General features: G+C 33.6%; 1 protein-coding gene and 1 long non-coding RNA gene across 2 annotated transcripts in view; both read left to right on the top strand.

Moving 5' to 3' along the window:
- LOC308643623 overlaps positions 1–20,156 on the top strand; it is a 738,763-nt gene that overhangs the window by 356,592 nt on the left and 362,015 nt on the right. The gene's annotated exons all lie outside the window — the stretch shown is intronic.
- LOC308645498 (taste receptor type 2 member 2-like) lies at positions 18,617–19,526 on the top strand (the record flags this gene model as incomplete). Its single annotated transcript, XM_081287692.1, is given in 2 exon segments — positions 18,617–18,889; positions 18,891–19,526. Coding segments are annotated over 2 exon segments (909 nt in total).

Genomic DNA, 20,156 nt, shown 5'->3' with positions numbered 1-20,156 from the left:
CAGCCTTATAAAAAAATATATAAAATATTGCATACAAAATCAAACACAAAAGTGAATATCAGAATGATAAAAATCACAAGATATTGTATTCTTTGAAAAGCTAATAAATGCCATGCCACATACAAACAAAATGTACATTTTTGCTAATAATTTCTTCACACAGTTCTATAATATTTTTTCCACACTTTTTGACTGCACACTGAGTATACTTTCACATGATGACAATATTACAATAACATTTTTTATGAAAGTAATTTTATCTTGTAATATGTTTGATAGAAAGAATTTTATGGTTAATAATAATTTAGAAAAAAATTCAGTTTTGCAGCTGATCACTAGTGCTATCATATCAATTTTTAAGTCTATTCCTTCATTTATAAACTGTAAGATTTGGACTAATTTCCGGAGACTGGCTTTTGAGTATTCAAGATTTTTTTTCCCTCCATTACACACAGACTTCTAATGAATGGTGCAGTTGGACATATTTAGAGTGTTAAGCCCCTGGCTCAGGTGCTGATGGTCTGTGACATGAAACCTACCTGACTGGCGGATGATAGAAAGCCAGTTCTTCAAACTATACTACAGAGCAATAGTAACAAAAACAGCATGGTACTGGTACCAAAACAGGCGGGTGGACCAATGGTACAGAATAGAGGACACAGAAACCAATCTACAATATTACAACTATCTTATATTTGATAAAGGGGCTAAAAGCATGCAATGGAGGAAGGATAGCATCTTCAACAAATGGTGCTGGGAAAACTGGAGATCCATATGCAACAAAATGAAACTGAATCCCTTCCTCTCACCATGCACAAAAGTTAACTCAAAATGGATCAAGGAGCTTAATATCAAATCAGAGACTCTGCATCTGATAGAAGAAAAAGTTGGCTCCGATCTACATACTATGGGGTCGAGCTCCAAATTCCTCAATAGGACACCCATAGCACAAGAGTTAATAACTAGAATCAACAAATGGGACTTACTCAAACTAAAAAGTTTTTTCTCAGCAAAAGAAACAATAAGAGAGGTAAATAGGGAGCCTACATCCTGGGAACAAATCTTTACTCCTCACACGTCAGATAGAGCCCTAATATCCAGGGTATACAAAGAACTCAAAAAATTAAACAATAAGAAAACAAATAACCCAATAAACAAATGGGCCAAGGACCTGAACAGACACTTCTCAGAGGAGGACATACAATCAATCAACAAGTACATGAAAAAATGCTCACCATCTCTAGCAGTCAGAGAAATGCAAATCAAAACCACCCTAAGATACCATCTCACTCCAGTAAGATTGGCAGCCATTAGGAAGTCAAACAACAACAAGTGCTGGCGAGAATGTGGGGAAAAGGGTACACTTGTACATTGCTGGTGGGACTGCAAATTGGTGCAGCCAATTTGGAAAGCAGTATGGAGATTTCTTGGAAAGCTGGGAATGGAACCACCATTTGACCCAGCTATTCCCCTTTTCAGTCTATTCCCTAAAGACATAAAAAGAGCATACTACAGGGACACTGCTACATCGATGTTCATAGCAGCACAATTCACAATAGCAAGACTGTGGAACCAACCTAGATGCCCTTCAATAGATGAATGGATAAAAAAAATGTGGCATTTATACACAATGGAGTATTACTCTGCATTAAAAAATGACAAAATCGGGCTGGGGATGTGGCTCAAGTGGTAGCGCGCTCGCCTGGCATGCGTGCGGCCCGGGTTCGATCCTCAGCACCACATACAAACAAAGATGTTGTGTCCACCGATAACTAAAAAATAAATATTAAAAAATTCTCTCTCTCTCTCTCTCTCTCTCTCTCTCTCTCTCTCTCTTTCTCTCCTCTTACTCTATCTTTAAAAAAAATGACAAAATCATAGAATTCACAGGGAAATGGATGGCATTAGAGCAGATTATGCTAAGTGAAGCTAGCCAATCCCTAAAAAACAAATGCTAAATGTCTTCTTTGATATAAGGAGAGTAACTAAAAACAGAGTAGGGAGGAAGAGCATGAGAAGAAGATTAACATTAAACAGGGATGAGAGGTGGGAGGGAAAGGGAGAGAGAAGGGAAATTGCATGGAAATGGAAGGAGACCCTCAGGGTTTTACAAAATTACATACAAGAGGAAGTGAGGGGAAAGGGAAAAAAAACAAGGGGGAGAAATGAATTACAGTAGATGGGGTAGAGAGAGAAGAGGGGAGGGGAGGGGAGGGGAGGGGAGGGGGGATAGTAGAGGATAGGAAAGGCAGCAGAATACAACAGACACTAGTATGGCAATAGGTAAATCAATGGATCTGTAACCGATGTGATGCTGCAATCTGTATACGGGGTAAAAATGGGAGTTCATAACCCACTTGAATCAAAGTGTGAAATATGATATATCAAGAACTATGTAATGTTTTGAACAACCAACAATAAAAATTAAAAAAAAGACACATAAAGCCAGTTCTACACAAAGATGGTCCTGATGACAAAACTGCCCAGGGGAGAAACTGAAAATGACATAAATACATCATATTAAACACAACCTCAGCATATTCCCCTACTTGACTTCCTGATAGCCTAATTTAAAATCTGGAAAATGCCTACATTTGGTCCAGTCCCCATATTATACTTATCGCGGGCAAAGTATAAAGGAGGCAAAGAGGGGGCTGCCTTAATGGATTCACACAAAACTCATTTGCAAATGTTACAAAAGCATATGCTCACAGGCACTTCTAGAGACTCTTGCAAGGACTAGGAAGCATATGGTCAGTGGTAGCTGGAGGACTCAATCCTTGCACTTAGCTTTCTAATAAATCCATCTCTGCCTTGAGAGTTGTATTTTGTTTTAATAAAATCTATACCCCTGAAATTCCTTCTTCACTCAAAGTTAATAACTCCTGGTGGACATGGACAGGGCAGTGTGGCTCAGTGTAACCTCATAGCTTGTGAATAGATCTGTTTCACAACCAAAGATTATTTCAGTGTATCAGTGAATTGAGCTAATAAATTTAGTAATGGATTTAAACAATGGTAATTTGTTTGCCTCATTATGTCAAAGAACAACAAATAGTTAATTCACCCATGGTAATGTTTTCCTATGTTTATATGATATTTTAAATGTTTCAATGTATATTTTCATAAAGGACTATGGCTATTAACTAGATTCACTGTTGGCAGCAAAAAATCCAGATTATACATGTAAATGTGGATTAGTAAAAAGACCCATCATCTCACTTATTTACATAGAACAAAACCTGCATTTACCTACAGTATGTTGAGTCAATGTTTAAGCAGACACAGCAGGAACTAAACCCACTGCCATGTAAATAGGTGTCATTCTGTATATACAAACTACCTCTTTAACAAGATGAAGATTAAAAGTGGAAATGAAAACCATAGTGCACTACTTTACCTTTATAAATATGTCATTCAACTTACATTTAGACTTAAAAAATGGTAATCCCATCTTTATTACATCACAGATTTAGAAAACTATGTTATGACTCATTTGCAAACGATAAAGTTAAAATAATATTCTTGTACGAGTTACAGAAGAAGAAACAATAAAAGTATTAATTACAAAGATATGTGTATCTAAATGATTGTCATTGAAAAGAGTTTAAATAGTAAGATAGTTCATATATTTTCTTATTCGTGTTTTAAAGTATTACATAAAATTTTGTTTCAAATAAAACATACATAAAATAAGGAAAATGAGACTATTTATAAATAAAGAGACAATAAACATTCTTCCTTTTATGTGACAACAATAACGTGTTAGTTAAACTAGATCAATAGTTACCTGAACCTGCCTTTTAAGTAAAATCATGGCATTTGCAGGTAAATGGATGGAGTTAGAGAAGATAATGCTAAGTGAAGTTAGCCAATCCCCAAAAACCAAATGCTGAATGTTTTCTCTGATATAAGGAGGCTGATTCATAGTAGGATAGGGAGGGGGAGCATGGGAGGAATAGATGAACCCTAGATAGGGCAGAGAGGTAGAAGGGGAAGGGAGGAGGCATGGGATTAGAAATGATGGTGGAATGTGATGAGCATCATTATCCACATTACATGTATAAAGACACAAATTGGTGTAAATATACTTTGTTTACAACCAGAGATATAAAAAATTGTGCTCTATATGTGTAATATGAATTGTAATTCATTCTTCTGTCATATATAAGTAAAAAATAATAATTTTTAAAAAGAGAGAAAATAGGGCTGGGGAAATAGCTCAATTGGTAGAGTGCTTGCCTCACATGCACAAGGCCCTGGGTTCAATCCTTAGCACCACATAAATAAATAAAAATAAAAGAGAATATAAATTAATGCAAACAAAATCAGATATGAAAGTGTATATTAGAATGGGAGAAATGACAACATATTATGTATTTTTGAAAGTTAATAAATATCATAAGCATAACAATACAGATCAGTAATGTGTTAGTTAAAGGTCGGGGGGATCAGAATTTCACTTTAATTGGGGGAAGGATAAATCAGTTGTCATGCTGTTTGTTGAACACAGAACATTATATGACACCAGAACCTGAACCCACATTATATGACACCAGAAACCTGCTTTTTCCAACCAAATAGTAGACGTGATGTATCTGGATGATTTCCTGTGGAAAAACTGGCTTGAGAAGGAATTCCACAGAAACCATTCACAAGTGATTCCTTTTTAAAGCAAAGACATTTTTAAATAACCAAAGAAACGCTGTAAGCACATCTCATTCAACTAACACTAACTTAAGAGTCTCACAAACTTATGTGAAATTGAAATTATCCTTGAAAATAATCACACAAATATTTCAACCAAAGGTGTTTGAGTTAATCCCTCAATGATTTTGGCTCAAATCTTCACTGAACTTCATTATTGGTAATTTTGAAAAGGATAAGTCCCATAAGTAGATGATCAAGGATCTTTTTATCACGATCTCCAACATGCTAAAATATTGGTTGTATTAGAAGTTATCTGTTATGACCTCTCCATGTGAGGTGTGTGTGTGTGTGTGTGTGTGTGTGTGTGTGTATTTCCATCCCTAAGGACAGAGGTCTTCATCAGTGATTCACAATTCAGGAATCAACATCAGAATCTATGAAACCTCCAAAATTATAATTTTATTAGGAAAACAAAAAAGCTTTTAAAGGGCGGTTGTCCATACTGTTCATCAGATTCTTAAGACTCTGTGGCCATACCTGTATATAAAACTATAAAGAAGCACCCATGCCTATTGATATCAATGTCACCTTTCATCTATAGAGAAGCTAGAATCTATGAAAATCATTGGAACCCAAGAAGATCTCCTTTGAGTGTCTGTTGGCACATGAGTTTTATATGGCATTATAACTTGTTTCACTCAATATCTATTTCCTTTGCTGCACTGTGAATAGACAAGAAACACGAAAATTTTAATGAAGTATATACAAATCTTTTACTTATTATTATTGAAAATTACTAAATTGTAGAACTATGTAATGTAAGAATCTCCATCTTAGCGTTTTGAAAATTGCTAAAGTCTAAGGCTATGTATTTTTCTTTTAGTTCCAAATAATCGTGGGACAAAGAGCTATCTATAATTTTTGTGAAAAGATGTACCAAAGTGATTCACTCATTTTTAAAAACTTAATATATGATGCTTCTTAAAAAATAAGAGGCAGCCTTTGCTTCTTGCAGTGTGTGAGCTATTGCAGGAAAAGGAGTCTGCATAGGTTCATGGCACCTCTTCATTCGTTCAGTTGAAATTCCATCCCTCTGCTTCTCAACCAGTTCTGAAAATTCCCTTTAATTGAATTTTCAGCCCCTTTTGGGCATTTTAATTGTTGGCATTAAAACTGTTAAAAGCTGACAGTTGAGAAACTAACAATATATTATTGCAGAGTATGATTCCTAGAAATTCACTTTAACAAAGAAAACTTCCTGTGCCATTTTGTAATTTCCCTAAATGGGGCATGGGGGTGGGTAATGACCTTCATTTTTGTTGTTGGATTCTATTTCCCTTTGCTAGCCATTCCTAAAGATGTAAGACACCTTCCTTATGTTTGTGTTTGGCTTCCAAGTAATTTGGCAGAAGATCTAGAGTTATAACATATTTAGCTTCCTAAGAAAATTAAAATGTTTATTTTATTAATAATTCTAGGATTGATTTTTTTGCAATTAAATTATAATGTCCTGAATTCAGAATACCAAGATAGAATAATCATCTTGTTTATGAACAACAAAATAGCATTTGGGGCCTGGTGGGTCCTTCTGTGCTAGTAATATCATCCTTAACAGGTTTTATGGTTATTCAGTTAACCCATTTTCAGAATAAGGTATAATTTGTTTGAGATTAAAAAACAAAACCAGAGCTATAAAAGAAGTTATTGACCATATTATAAATTTAAAAAAAATTATCTTATCAAACAGGTAAGCATCCACAGGAAAATAGTACAGATTCTAAGGTGTTTAACAGTAACAGCAGTATTTCAAGATTGTTTTAAAGTTTGTTTAGATGATAGTTTTGCCCTTCATAAAATAGTTATATTTTATGGACAAAGAAGAAACTACTAAAAAGCAGTTATATTGAGAGTGTAAAAAAAAGTCTGTTTTCCTTTTATCATAATTAACATTTTTTTTGTATTTTGACTATTTTTAATTTTCAATGTAAATTTGCATACATATCACAATATATCACATAAAGAATTCATCAATGCATCCCCATATTTACAAAATATATATTCATAGGACTCACACTTTCCTCTTTCCTGTGTTTGATCCTGTATATTTATATATCTTTTTACATATATTTTCATAAGCACATTCTTATAAATATTGATATTTCCCCACATTTATCTTAATTCTTTAACCTTAACCCTAGCTAAGTACAAAATTTTATATTACCCTCTCTATACCTCTACATCTAAACCTAATGTGTGATTCATATACATGTACACAAATATGAATTTTAATATGTATTTTGACTTGCATTTTCAATTTTCAAAGTTATATCTGCACACAAATCAAAACATATAATATATAGGATTCATCCATGCATCCCCATATTTACAAAACATATATTCATAAAATTCACAATTTAATCTTCACTGTTTCAGATCTTGTTTATTTGTGTATGTTCTCACATATATTTTTTCACAAGTACTATCTTATGAGTATTCATATATCTATCTATCTATCTATCTATCTATCTATATATATATATACACATATAAATAATCTAAACCTAACCTTAGCTCACTACAAAACTTAATATTACCCTTTCCATACCTTCACATCCAACCAAACCTAATGTGACTTAAATAAATGTACATGAATATAAATTTTAAAGTGTCTTTTGACTTGTGTTTTCTATTTTCATTGTTAAGTTTGCATATGTATCACAATAATCATATATAGCATTCATTCATGTCTCCCCATATGTAATATATATACATATATATTTATTTATCATATATATTTATTTACTATATATTATTTAATTTAATATACATTTATTTTATATATATATATATATATATATATATATATATATATATATATTTGCAGGACTTACACTTTAATGTTCCCTGTGTCAGATCTTCTATATTTATACTTTCATACATATTGTCACATGAACATTCATATGAATATTCATATTTCCCCATATTAATCTTAATTCTCTAATCCTAACCCAAACTCTGTACCAAATGTGATATTACTCTTTCTATACCTCTATATCTAAACCTAATGTGACTTAAATCCATGTACACTTTAAAGTGTTTTTAAAATTTTATTTATTTACTCTAATTTGTTATACATGGCAGCAGAATGCATTTCAATTCATAGTACACATATAGAGCACAATTTTTCATGTCTCTGGTTGTTCACAAAGTAGAGTCACACCATTTGTGTCTTCATACATGTACTTAGGGTAACGATGTTCATCTCATTCCACCATCTTTTCTACCGTTATAACCCCTCCCTTCCTCTCCTTCCCCTTTGCCCTATCTAAAGTTCCTCCCTTCCTCCCATGCTCCACTCCACCCCCAAATCCCCATTATGGATCAGAATCCACGTAGTAGAGAAAACATTCAGACTTTGCTTTTTGGATTGGCTTACTTCACTTAACATATAATATTCTCTAACTCCATCCATTTACCTGCAAATGCCATGATTTTATTCTCTTTTAATGCTGAGTAATATTCCATTGTTTATATATATCACAGTTTCTTTATCCATTCATCTACTGAAGGGCATCTAGGTTGGTTCCACAATATAGCTATTGTGAATTGTGCCTATAAACATTGATGTGGCTGTGTCACTGTAGTATGCTGTTTCTAAGTCCTTTGGGTATAAATGGAGGAGTGGGATAGCTGGGTTAAATGGTGGTTCCATTCCCATTTTGCCAAAGAATCTCCATACTGCTTTCCATATTGGTTGCACTAATTTGCAGTCCAACCAGCAATGTATGAGTGTGTCTTTTAATATTGTAAAGTTCTCTGAACTCTGCTATGTGAGAGGCCTGATTAAAACCATTTTAAGTAGCCAAGACATTTTACAACTTCTTGGTAACTTTTTTTTATTCACAAACTCACTGCTTGGGGTGAGTAGAAGATATATAGATGGCTTAATTCTGCAAATTTCTAAGATTGAAATGTTCCAAAAGACCAGACAGAAAGGATTTCCACACCTTTTTAATAATAAAACCTATAGAAAAACAAGAGTATATTTGTAAATTTTAAAACATAACGATTTTTGTTGTAGGTATAAGATATTGATCTCACTCAGTTTCTAGTCATATATACGTAGATGACATTGTTGTCCCCTCCAATATTATCATTTGATCATTCTAATTGACTCTCAGGATCATTTGCTTATATTAGCTGAATCTCTTGAATGCACCAGGTAGCCAATGTACTTTAAGCTACCTCTGCAAATAGTGTATTAAAAGATATTAAAACAGTGGTGTGTGTAGTTAAGTGGTAGAACCTGCATTTAGGATGATCAAGGCCCTGATTTAGGTCCCCAGCAACACACACACACACACACACACACACACACACACACACACACTCTCTCTCTCTAAAAATATTAAAGAGCAAAGCATATTAGATAAATTAGAGTTCCTATAATAGTTGATTTTGCAAATGATATAAAAAGTTTATCTTCCCTGAATAATGACTTTTAGTTACATCTATAGAATATTTGCCTTTCTGATTAGGAAACTGCAATAATGGTAGAATGTGATTGACATCATTATCCAAAATACATGTATGAAGACTTGAATTGGGTGTCTACATACTTTATATACAAACAGAAATATGAAAAAATTGTCATATATATGTGTACTAAGAATCGTAATGCAAAAAATAAATAAAGGTAAAGTAAAAAATAAATAAAATATAAATAAAAATAATGAAAATTTAGACTCACTTAATTTTAAAAATAAAGTGAAAGCTTATATTAATTGAAAAAAAATACAAGGAAGCTCCTATACCTATCAATGTAAAGTAACAACAACAACAACAACAACAACAAAAAAAAAAAACCCAAAGATAAAAATGCAGGCTGGACTGGGAATGTGGCTTAGTGGCAGAGTCCTTGCCTAACATGCCCAAAGCCCTGAATTCAATCTCCAGCAGTGCAAAAAATAAATGAATGAATGAAAATAAAAGTAAAATAAATAATATGACAAATGATTCACAGAACAGAAAATTTAAGTGGGTAAGACATGTCTACAAAACTTCAATAACATTTGTAACAAAAATACAAATAAAAATTAAGTACCATTTTCCTTGTCAAATTAGAAAATATGTTTAGAAGATTATAATTGCTGCTAGATACAGAGTAAAACAGGAATTTCATATTCTGCTGATGGGATATAAACTGCTAAAATTTCTCTGGATACAGTGTAGCAATATATATTGTGAATGTTATATATTTTGATTCATTCCTGCATCCCATTCTAAGGAAATAATCTGAAATACAATATATCACTTGTGTGTAAAGATGTTCTATTTATTACCAACTATATAATTAAAAAACTGCCAATAACTCAAATGTCTAACAAATTTAGAATATGAAGTCTATAATTGTATGACTACATTATGAAATTTATTTGCTCATTGGAGACAAGATAGAATACAATATGAGAAAATACAGTATATTGGAAAGAGAAAGCTACTGTATCAATGATTCATGTTGTCTATTAACATGCTCCATATGCACATGAAGCCCCTTTTATAATGAGTATATAATGATTATGATCACTGCATTCTTTTTTCAAAAAAACTATAGGATTATTGAAAGATTATGCAACTATGGTATTAGAACTAGATTTATCATTTATCTATATTTAATCAAAAAATTTAACAATAATGGGTTTATATTCTTAGAACTATAATTAACTTGGATTGAAATTTTTAGTTTTCACTTGGTATAGTGACAGCTAGAAAAAAATTAAAACTACACCTCTTACCAATGCCAAAATACTGAGAAGTTTTATTCCTTTATCATTTGTCAGTGTCAGTGATCACGTAGGAGAGAGTAGAGAAGAAGAGAATCTGAGAAGGGACTTTGGCACAAGGGAGTAACTGAGAACCATAAAGATAGAGGAAACTGCTCACTGGATCGCAGAAGAAAGGATCATCTTGGGGATGGGCAAAGCCTGACCCACTTGGTGGAAAGAGGAGATTTTAGACCAAAATTTTCTACTGGTATTCTTGATTTCAAAATGCTTCTTCCTCTATGGATTTTGAAATGTATACTTAAAAATGCAATTGTGTTGAAGTTGCCAATGCACCACTTTTGTTGAATGTGTACAAGGGAAGCAATTTTTCCTTCTGCTGCTTCTCCTTTAATTTGATAGAACCAACGTATTGCCATGCATCTCATTTTCTTTATTATAATGCAAGTCTTTTTTCACTGCTTGCATTATTAGAAAGGGTTTCTTATTGTTTGCAAACTATTCTTGGTACCTTCAGTGTGACAGCTGAAGAGCAGTCTTTGCATGACTGCAACTTTGTATTCTTAAAAATAGTCAAAGTGGATGTATGGTAAGTGCTTTAACCACTGAAGAAAACAAACACACAGAGAAAGACCTGAGAGAAAAGTTTTAGAAATGATGGACTTGTGGGGCTGGGGATGTGGCTCAAGCAGTATCGCGCTTGCCTGGCATGCGTGCGGCCCGGGTTCGATCCTCAATACCACATACAAACAAAGATGTTGTGTCCTCCAAAAACTAAAAAATAAATATTAAAAAATAATTCTCTCTCTCTCTCTCTCTCTCTCTCTCTCTCTCTCTCTCAAAAAAAAAAAGAAAAGAAAAAAGAAATAATGGACTTGTTTATGGCACCAAGAGTGGTGATGGTTTTGAGGATATATACTTATTTCAGAACACATCAAGTTTATATATTAAATATCTACAATTTTCTATATCAATCATACCCTAATAAATCTATTTTTAAAAATAGAGAAGAGGAGATTAATCATAGAAAAATTGTACTGAATTGTTTATCTCTTTTATAGGGCTAACATTAAATGTTAGTCCCGCTGACCTGTATTAAGTTTAAAATTGAGCTTAGATGAAAATTTCCTCAGCTAATGTGGTACTAAACTTAATACAAAATGTGGTGATTGAATGCACACTTTTTCAGAGCTATGATTTGACCATTGGGATGGTATTCAAAATCCCATTGACAGTATTATTAATAAAAATGAAAGATAAAGAGACACTATCCATAGATTGCTTTCATTTTTGAAGAGGGATCTGTGTAATAGAATTCATTGTTAAATTGAGTTACTTTTTATTCTTTTACAAATATTCTTATACTTCCTAAAGAGAGTAAATTCACCTTATAATTTTAATCATACTACTTAGTGATAACCAAACAATCATGAGTAAGTTTTTTTTCAAGGTTTAAAGTCAATGGACAGAAACCTTTTTAAGTGGGAGAGAGTTGCTCTATCAAATGTACTTAGAGGAAAGTTTCTCAAGATTTTTCCTCATTTACTAGTAATCACGAAATTTTAGGGAATTAGTATACATGCATAAGTATATATATATATATACATATATGTACATGTATTTTAAAAACAAGCAGCCTACATCTATTCCAAATGAATTTTTCAGTTTTAAAAATCTAGTGTTCATAAATAAAAGCCATATGAATCTATTTCTTAAAATCCATATTTATATTTCCAAGGGGTAGAATCAACAGAACATTACTTAACACACATATTTGACAGCACACACACACACACACACACACAAATGCACTACGCATGTAACATTGGAAGAATAAAATTTCTATTTTATTCACTAGTTTTTAGATGTCACAGTCTTAGGTATATCAGCTAGATATTTTGGTTTCAGAAAAGTTTTGGCATTTATATGTGGACACCTTTTGAGAGGGAGAACTCAATCAATACACACTGGTGTAAACATGACCTGCTTCCTCTTCTTCTTGAGTTGACACAGAAGGCCATTCTGAACACATCTGTATGTGAACCAACAGGTGTTGTATTCCTCTCTCTCCACTTGTTAATGGAGGTCATATAAACTTCCAAAAGTTTTATATGTTACTTCTTTGAACTTCTAGGAGTTCCAGTATGCCAGTATCACCAAAATTGGGAGTGAAATTTTATTATTTTCTATGAATATTGTCTTGAGATATCTTCAGCTACATGTCAGACAGGAAAAGCACACTTTGATTACTTGTTTAAAATCTCTCAAAAAGACTGAAATTATGTGTCATGGACAACCCAAATTATCATGCTAAAGCTGAGTAAGAGAGTGGAGTTTTAAAATATGGCTGATTCGTTTCTAGCTGCTGTACATCTTTCATTTTAAGAAATTGTCTTTGGAAGAACCAAGCAAACAGTCATGAGAATATCTTGCCACCAAGTTGCGATCTTTTCCCATTTTGAACCCAGAGTGCCTCTAGAAATACAAAGGGAGACCATCATTCCACGTTGGAATATAGTCACCTTATACATGAAACACACATTGAGAAAACAGATTGAAAACAACCTCTGAAGAAGAAACAAATCATAGTCAAAATATTAAACATTATTTGTTTACTGAAACTTGTTGAAGCAATTTGGTCGCCAAATTGGGCTAAGTAATAGTAGCTTTTCATGATTTTTTTCTTATTGTTCTTAGGTATGTTCTCAACTTTGATTTGGAGTTGTAGTCTGTCGATTTCAAAAATGTAGAATTCCTCGATTATGGAGGAAATATGACAGTATATCTGAAAAATATCCATTTGTATTAATGGATATAAAACATTTCTGTTTCTGTCATGGATTTTCTGATTAAATTTAGGTGAGTTACTAAACATCTCAAGACTACAGTTTCCTATACCTGTAATAGAGATGACCCTTTCCTCTACAAATACTAAGAATTTAAAGAATGAACTCTCTGTACTCTTACTTTAGAAGAAAATCAATTGTTTAATTCTACCCCTATTTACTTATTTCATTATAATAAGTCTCAAATTTGGGGTATGCTTATGCTATTATTCTCTTACTGTATTTTCTGTTATCAGTTACTTTTCCTGATTACATTCATGCTACTAAGATTGTTACACCTGTGCAGGTGGGCAGCTGTCCATTTCAGGTTGGTGTAATAAAATGCATGTTACACAACATTCTGGATAATAAACACTGGAGCATGAAATCCTGTTGATATAGCTCATACAAAGACTGTTCAACTACCCTAAGGTTTTAGCAGAAAATGAATGTGAAAATGTTGAAAAAATTAAGACTGTAGATTTTTATCTTTTATTTTTCTATATCACCAGCTTTACCAAAGGGGAAATCAGACCCCAGTCTCTGCACTTAACTATCTTCATTAAGTGTGGCAGTTGCATAGCTTTTCAATAAAAATTAAATAATAGTAAATGTATAGAATTTATTTTAAGAATATGATAACTATTTACCAATATTATGGCAAGTAAATTGATGAATTATTGTCAAATTCAAATTGGATTATCAGATTTCATTAATTTTTATAATTTTATGTATACTTTTTTCAGAAAATAACTTATGAATACAAGTAACAAGAATGAGTCTAATTTTGGTTGCTTGAATTATGAACCTGATGATCAATCTGTTTGAATTCTCTTTCATCCACCATGTGGTTGATATTATTCTAGAATCTTGAAGGGAAAATTCAGCAACTGAATTAAAAACTTAATCTTCAACTCAAAATCCACAGAAACAACCTATTATAATCCTGAAAGAAAGTCAAAATATAAGAAAACTACATGACATAAACAGATATGAGGACATATTGAAGAACTTCCAATGGCTTTTTCTTCACTGACTGGATACTGATCTCAAAAGGAGATAGTGAACTGAATGCCACCAGCTTGCAAGCAGGGGCTTTTTAAAGACTCCTCTTCATATATTTACTAATAATAAGACAGATGCAAATGAAATTTTGAGTTGATACTTTACAGAAGCCTAAAAAGTATTTTGAGTATTTTCACAGTATTAAACTAATCCAGTGGATCAATTTGGACCAATAAATGATTCAGTCTTTAGTGTCAATTCTCTTTGCCAAACCTCAATAGCAAAGCCATGGTGGTGGGAAAATTGCCAACAAAATGAGTTCAACTAAAGGAAAGAAAGTAAATTCAATCTTCTTTAGTGATCTATAAAGACCTGGATTATTCACTGGCATAAAGAAGAAATTCAATGAGCTTGTTTTAAAAATTGAAATATTTCTGCAGTTTATACCCAATGAAGAAGCAAATGAGCAGCTCTCTGTGCACAGGCAATGGCTAATTATAATTCAAATATTTGAAGTACCTTCTAATTGTCCAACTAGTTTATGACTATCACCTTAAAATCAAAGGATGTTAATACAGTATTCAACAATCAAAAACAAAAATGAAGGACAGCATTAGGGGTATGTCAGTTCTTAAGATGTGTGAGCATTTAGAAAATCATACTATCAATAGCAAGTGACTTGACTAAAATTAGTTTAACAAATTATAAATATTCAGTGCCTCCTAGGAGAAATTATTTTCTTCAAAAAGGAATCTATTGTTTCGGTAAAATTTTCAAACATTGTTTTATTTGAAAAACATCTTTCTCCATTTGGCTTCTCTATTTTCCAAATCTCCAACAAGCGTATGAATTAGTAATGTTAAGTCTGTCTCCCTCACCATGAACTTTTCCTACTTCTGAGAAAGAGCTCTTCACTAAAATTCTACTTCCAAAATAGGATTCAACAGGGCAAATGCAAATCAGGGCCCATATGACAGGAAAATCACAAATGCAAATACAAACTAAATTTTAGCTTAATGTCATTTATACTTTTAGAATAGTTCTTGCAAAAGTCAAGCTTTCTCTTCAATTAAATGATACATTAGAGAGGCAAATCAGAGACAGAATCCAGGATTTCAGAATGAAATAAGCACTGGATGAATTCAAATCTCATAGTAGAATCACGTAGCCCACAGTCCATTTGGCCAGTTGCACTGGTATGAACATGACAAATGAAAGGTGGTTTGAAACCAGCTCAGTCTCAAATTTCAAAGAACTTGGACCCTCAGTGGGGGCATAGCTTGTAAATTATATATTTATCTAAGAAGTGAAATTCAAAAAAATGTTCTTAAGAAGTATGTCCAGGGCTGGGGTGTGGCTCAAGTGGTAGCGCGCTAGCCTGGCATGCTTGTGGCCCGGGTTCGATCCTCAGCACCACATACAAACAAAGATGTTGTGTCCGCCGAAAACTGAGAAATAAATATTAAAAAAATTATAAAAAAAAGAAGTATGTCCAGAGCATACATGCATTCTGATGTTGGTATAACATTGAAATTTTAACAATAAAATATATTTTAAATAGGTTTATGAGAAAATTCATCTTAATTGCAATGTGTTAGAATTGTTTTTGCTAACAAGGGTTTCCATATATTGATCCAATTTTTTAAAAACTATTTAAGCATGGAAAATTGAGAGAAAAGAGCATAAATTTAAAAATGGAGAATCAGGATGATAATATATTGACATTTATACTTATATCCTGGTTATTATGGTGAAGATAGTTGAAATCTAGAAGGACCCCCATTACTGAACTAAAATAAGAAGTATTTTAGGCATATTAATATATATTTTTATAATAGCTTCTAAAAATATAATAAAAATGGAATTGATACCTGTCATAATAAAAATTTACCACAATCTTCAGTATACATTCCAAGATTTTTTAATCCATCAAAATTAGTAATTTGGCCTGTACATGTTATCTAGCTGGTTATGAATATCCCAAATTGCTTTCTGTTTTAGTTTGGATGTGAGGTGTCCCCCAAAAACTCATGTGTGAGACAATAAAAGAAGGTTCAGAGGAGAAATGATTGGGTTGTGAGGGTCTTAACCCAATCAGTGATTTAATCCCCTGATAGGGATTAACTGAGTGGTAACTGAAGTGGTAGGGTGTTGCTGGAGAAGGTGGGAATTAGGGTGTGGCTTTGGTGTATACATGTGCATCTGGAAACTGGAGTCTCTCTCTGCTTCTTGATCACTGTGATGTGAGCTGCTTCTCTCTGCCACCCTCTCCTACTATGATGTTCAACCTCACCTCGAGCCCTGAGGAATGGAACCATCATTCTATGGACGAAGACATCTGAAACCGTGAGCCCTCAAATAAACTTTCTCATCTATAATTGTGCTGGTTGGATTCTTAAGTCACAACAGTGAAAAAGCTGACTGAAACACTGTCCCTCATTTACTCAAGCACTTTTAACTCAGCAAAATTATTTAGTAAAAATATTCATAATAAAATGTGAATGAAAACAGAATTTTTGAAAAATGGAAAGCTGAAATTAATTGGATGTTTATTTTTAACAAAGAACCAGAATTCTGTACAGGTCCACAGTATTTGAGAACTTAATCATCAGATCTTTTAAATGCAAACATTGAAAATATGTAACTGAGTCTCAGGTAACTCACGAATGGGTAGTAAGCTGTAAGCAGTCCAAATTCTATTTTTCTTTCCTTTATCCCACTCTGGTCTAGAGTTTGGAACTCAGATGAAGTTTCTTAACTCATACCTTGAAGCAGGAATGCCATCGAGAGGTCAGGGGGCCCAGCAAATACTATTTTCAGGGCAAAGTTACAATTTAGAAACAGGAAAGACCAAGACCTAAAACCAGAGGCAAAATGAAAGCCAGAGTCTTTATGTGGGTCATCAAACCAGATTTTAGAAGAGATAGAGATGGGATCACTCTTGCTGCAGTTTGGACAGGGTGGTGTGTGAAAGATGTGTGAGGTGGTGACAAAGCTGGCATTTGCTTTCTTCACCCGGTAGATTACAGTTCACAGAATACCACGGGGAGCTCTAAAAACCAGGATCTGTGTGGACAGAGGGTGGAAAATCCATTTATTTGGTTTTTTCCTCTTTTTAACACTCTTTCAACCTTATATTTTTAGATTCCTGTTCACAGTGTTTCTTTACAGAATTTTTTTTTCTTATTATAGCAAGCACATCACAAGGACAGACATTTAATAATGTTAATTGTAGCTAATATTCATTCAGTGCTTAGAATGACCCAGCTATGAAACTAAGCCCTTTAAGAATTACATTTTATTATGTAAAATAATAGTTTATTTACATTTTTACATCTTATTTAAATAAAGTTCATCAAGGTTATGTGAATGCTTCTTTTTAATATAAGCAGGAAGCTCATTTTGACATGGCAATTTCGCCCTCTGCTGGTGGTCAAGAGTTTCTGGACCATCTACCTTGTGAAACAACCCTCAACGACAGTATGCCAATGTGAGACTGTGGATCAATTATGCACTACTTTTATAACTCTGACTTGCTAATTATAAGTTCAACAGCCTACTAATGCAGCAGTGAAAACATGATATATTCAGGTTAAAATAGGATTCGGATTTAAAAAAAAAAGTTGTATTCCAGAAACAGATGTTCAAGTATGGAGAGGAAATTTCCTCTGGTGAGGGTGAAGAACAAAGAGGAGAAACTTTATTAAAGTGTCTCAGAAGTAATATAGTTTAAAAAGGTGATTGGGAAAGAGCCACTTTTAAGGCTGTGTATTCAGAAAACAGGAAATAATCTTCTGTCCTGGGGATATGTCATATGACATTAGGGAAAAATAAAATGGCAGTAACATAAGTGAAACACATTTATAATCAGATTTTTTTTTCAAAACTGAATAACTGTGCGAATGGACTAGTGCATATAGGGTAAATTTTTCTGGGTATGTAATTAGAAGACTTATCATTCAAATGTTTGGATTTGCATTCCCACAGTTTCATGTGAAGAGCACCAGATTTAAAAAGCAGTCTCTTTGATTTTCTTCCTTATGAGAAAAACAAGTGTGAGACTCTAGCTATGATCCAGGAGTTGACAGTTGATCAGATTTCTCCGAGCTGTACATTCCTGTGTACAAGATCCTCAGGGGAAGGTATTTAAGATCATCTACAGGGAAACGCTAAGATTCATCTTAAGAAACATGGCCCTGGGCTGGGGATGTGGCTCAAGCGGTAGCGCGCTCGCCTGGCATGTGTGCGGCCCGGGTTTGATCCTCAGCACCACATACAAACAAAGATGTTTTGTCCGCCGAGAACTAAAAAATAAATATTAAAAAAAAAATTCTAAAAAAAAAAAAAAGAAACATGGCCCTTCTTTTGACAGTTATTCTTCATATGGTCCTCATGTCAACAGAATTCGTCATAGGGATTATAGTCAATGGATTTCTTATAATCATGGGCTGTAATGACTTGATCAAAAGCAGAAGGCTAATTCTATTACAAATCCTCTTACTATGTATAGGAATATCAAGATTTGGCCTGCAGATAATCTTAATAGTACAAAGTTTGTACTCTGTGTTCTTTCCACTTGCTTATCAGGCAAATATTTATGAGGCAAAGATGATGTTTTTTTGGATGTTTTTTTAATTCTCTCAGTCTCTGGTTTGCCACCAGCCTTTCTATATTTTACTGCCTCAAGATTGCAACCTTCACTCATTCCTGTTTTCTTTGGCTGAAATTCAGGATTTCGAAGCTTATCCTCTGGCTGCTCCTGGTCAGCTTGCTGGCCTCTTTGAGCACTGCAGCGGTATGTACTAAGGTAGAATTACCTAAAATCGACTATGCTGATTTCTTCACAAACACCACACTAAAGAGTGCTACAGCCAAGATAAAAAACAACAATGAATTGCTTCTTGTCAACTTGGCATTAATCCTTCCTCTCTTCATATTTGTGATGTGCACTTGCATGTTATTCATCTCTCTTTACAAGCACACTCACTGGATACAAAACGGACCTCATGGTTTTCCCAATGCCCAGAGAGAAGCCCATATAAATGCATTAAGAACAGTGATAACATTCTTTTGCTTCTTTATTTCTTATTTTGCTGCCTTCATGACAAATATGACATTTCAAATCTCTTACAGAAGTCAGCAGTTCTTTGTGGTGAAGGACATAATGGCAGCATACCCTGCCGGCCATTCGATTATAATCATCCTGAGTAACTCTAAGCTCCAGCAATCATTCAGGAGAATTCTCTGCCTCAAAAGGAAATGATGAAGATGAGGACAAACATGAAATGAAATATTTTTCCTTGCCATGAGCTCAGTGGACTTACTTGTGTTTTATGTGCTCCCTATCCCTTTTCTCTGGCAATAACCTGTCCCCATTACACCCCAAGGGACACCAATTGTGAGAAGCTAATTCTGATATTTGATGGATAGGATGTTTCTTCTTCAAGGGCTTATGTATTTCAAAATACTTTGATGGTAATACATGTTAGTAACTAGTGCTTGCAGTGGAATACCAGCTACATTTTAGAAACAAGAAAAAAGTTCTATGACTTTATTTGGTTAATCACTTTTTCAGTTTCTTTATCTGTCTTCCAAGGTCACTGGGGGTTTTCTGGGTGAGATAAGGAAAAGCAACTCCATTTTAGTTCAAAACTTGAAGCCATAGAATAATTTGGTTGTTTGGGGGCACTTAATTATTTTTCAAAGAAGTTCATTAGTATAATGCAAACACAGGTTGAAAGTGTATGCCACAGCCACGCATCCAGCTGTACTGGGTAAGATCTTTTGCTTCTGATTTCAGGTGGGGAGGTGATATGGTACAAATCGAGCTTCAAGCATATATATGCAATCAGCACAATCTAAAGTCTCCATTCTTCACAAAATAAAGAAATAT

The sequence above is a fragment of the Spermophilus citellus genome (assembly GCF_964194105.1).
Source record: "Spermophilus citellus genome assembly, chromosome: 3".
In the NCBI taxonomy this organism is placed as follows: Eukaryota; Metazoa; Chordata; class Mammalia; order Rodentia; family Sciuridae; genus Spermophilus; species Spermophilus citellus.
Note: the sequence above shows the minus strand (reverse complement) of the source record. Positions and strands in the feature narration are given on the sequence as shown.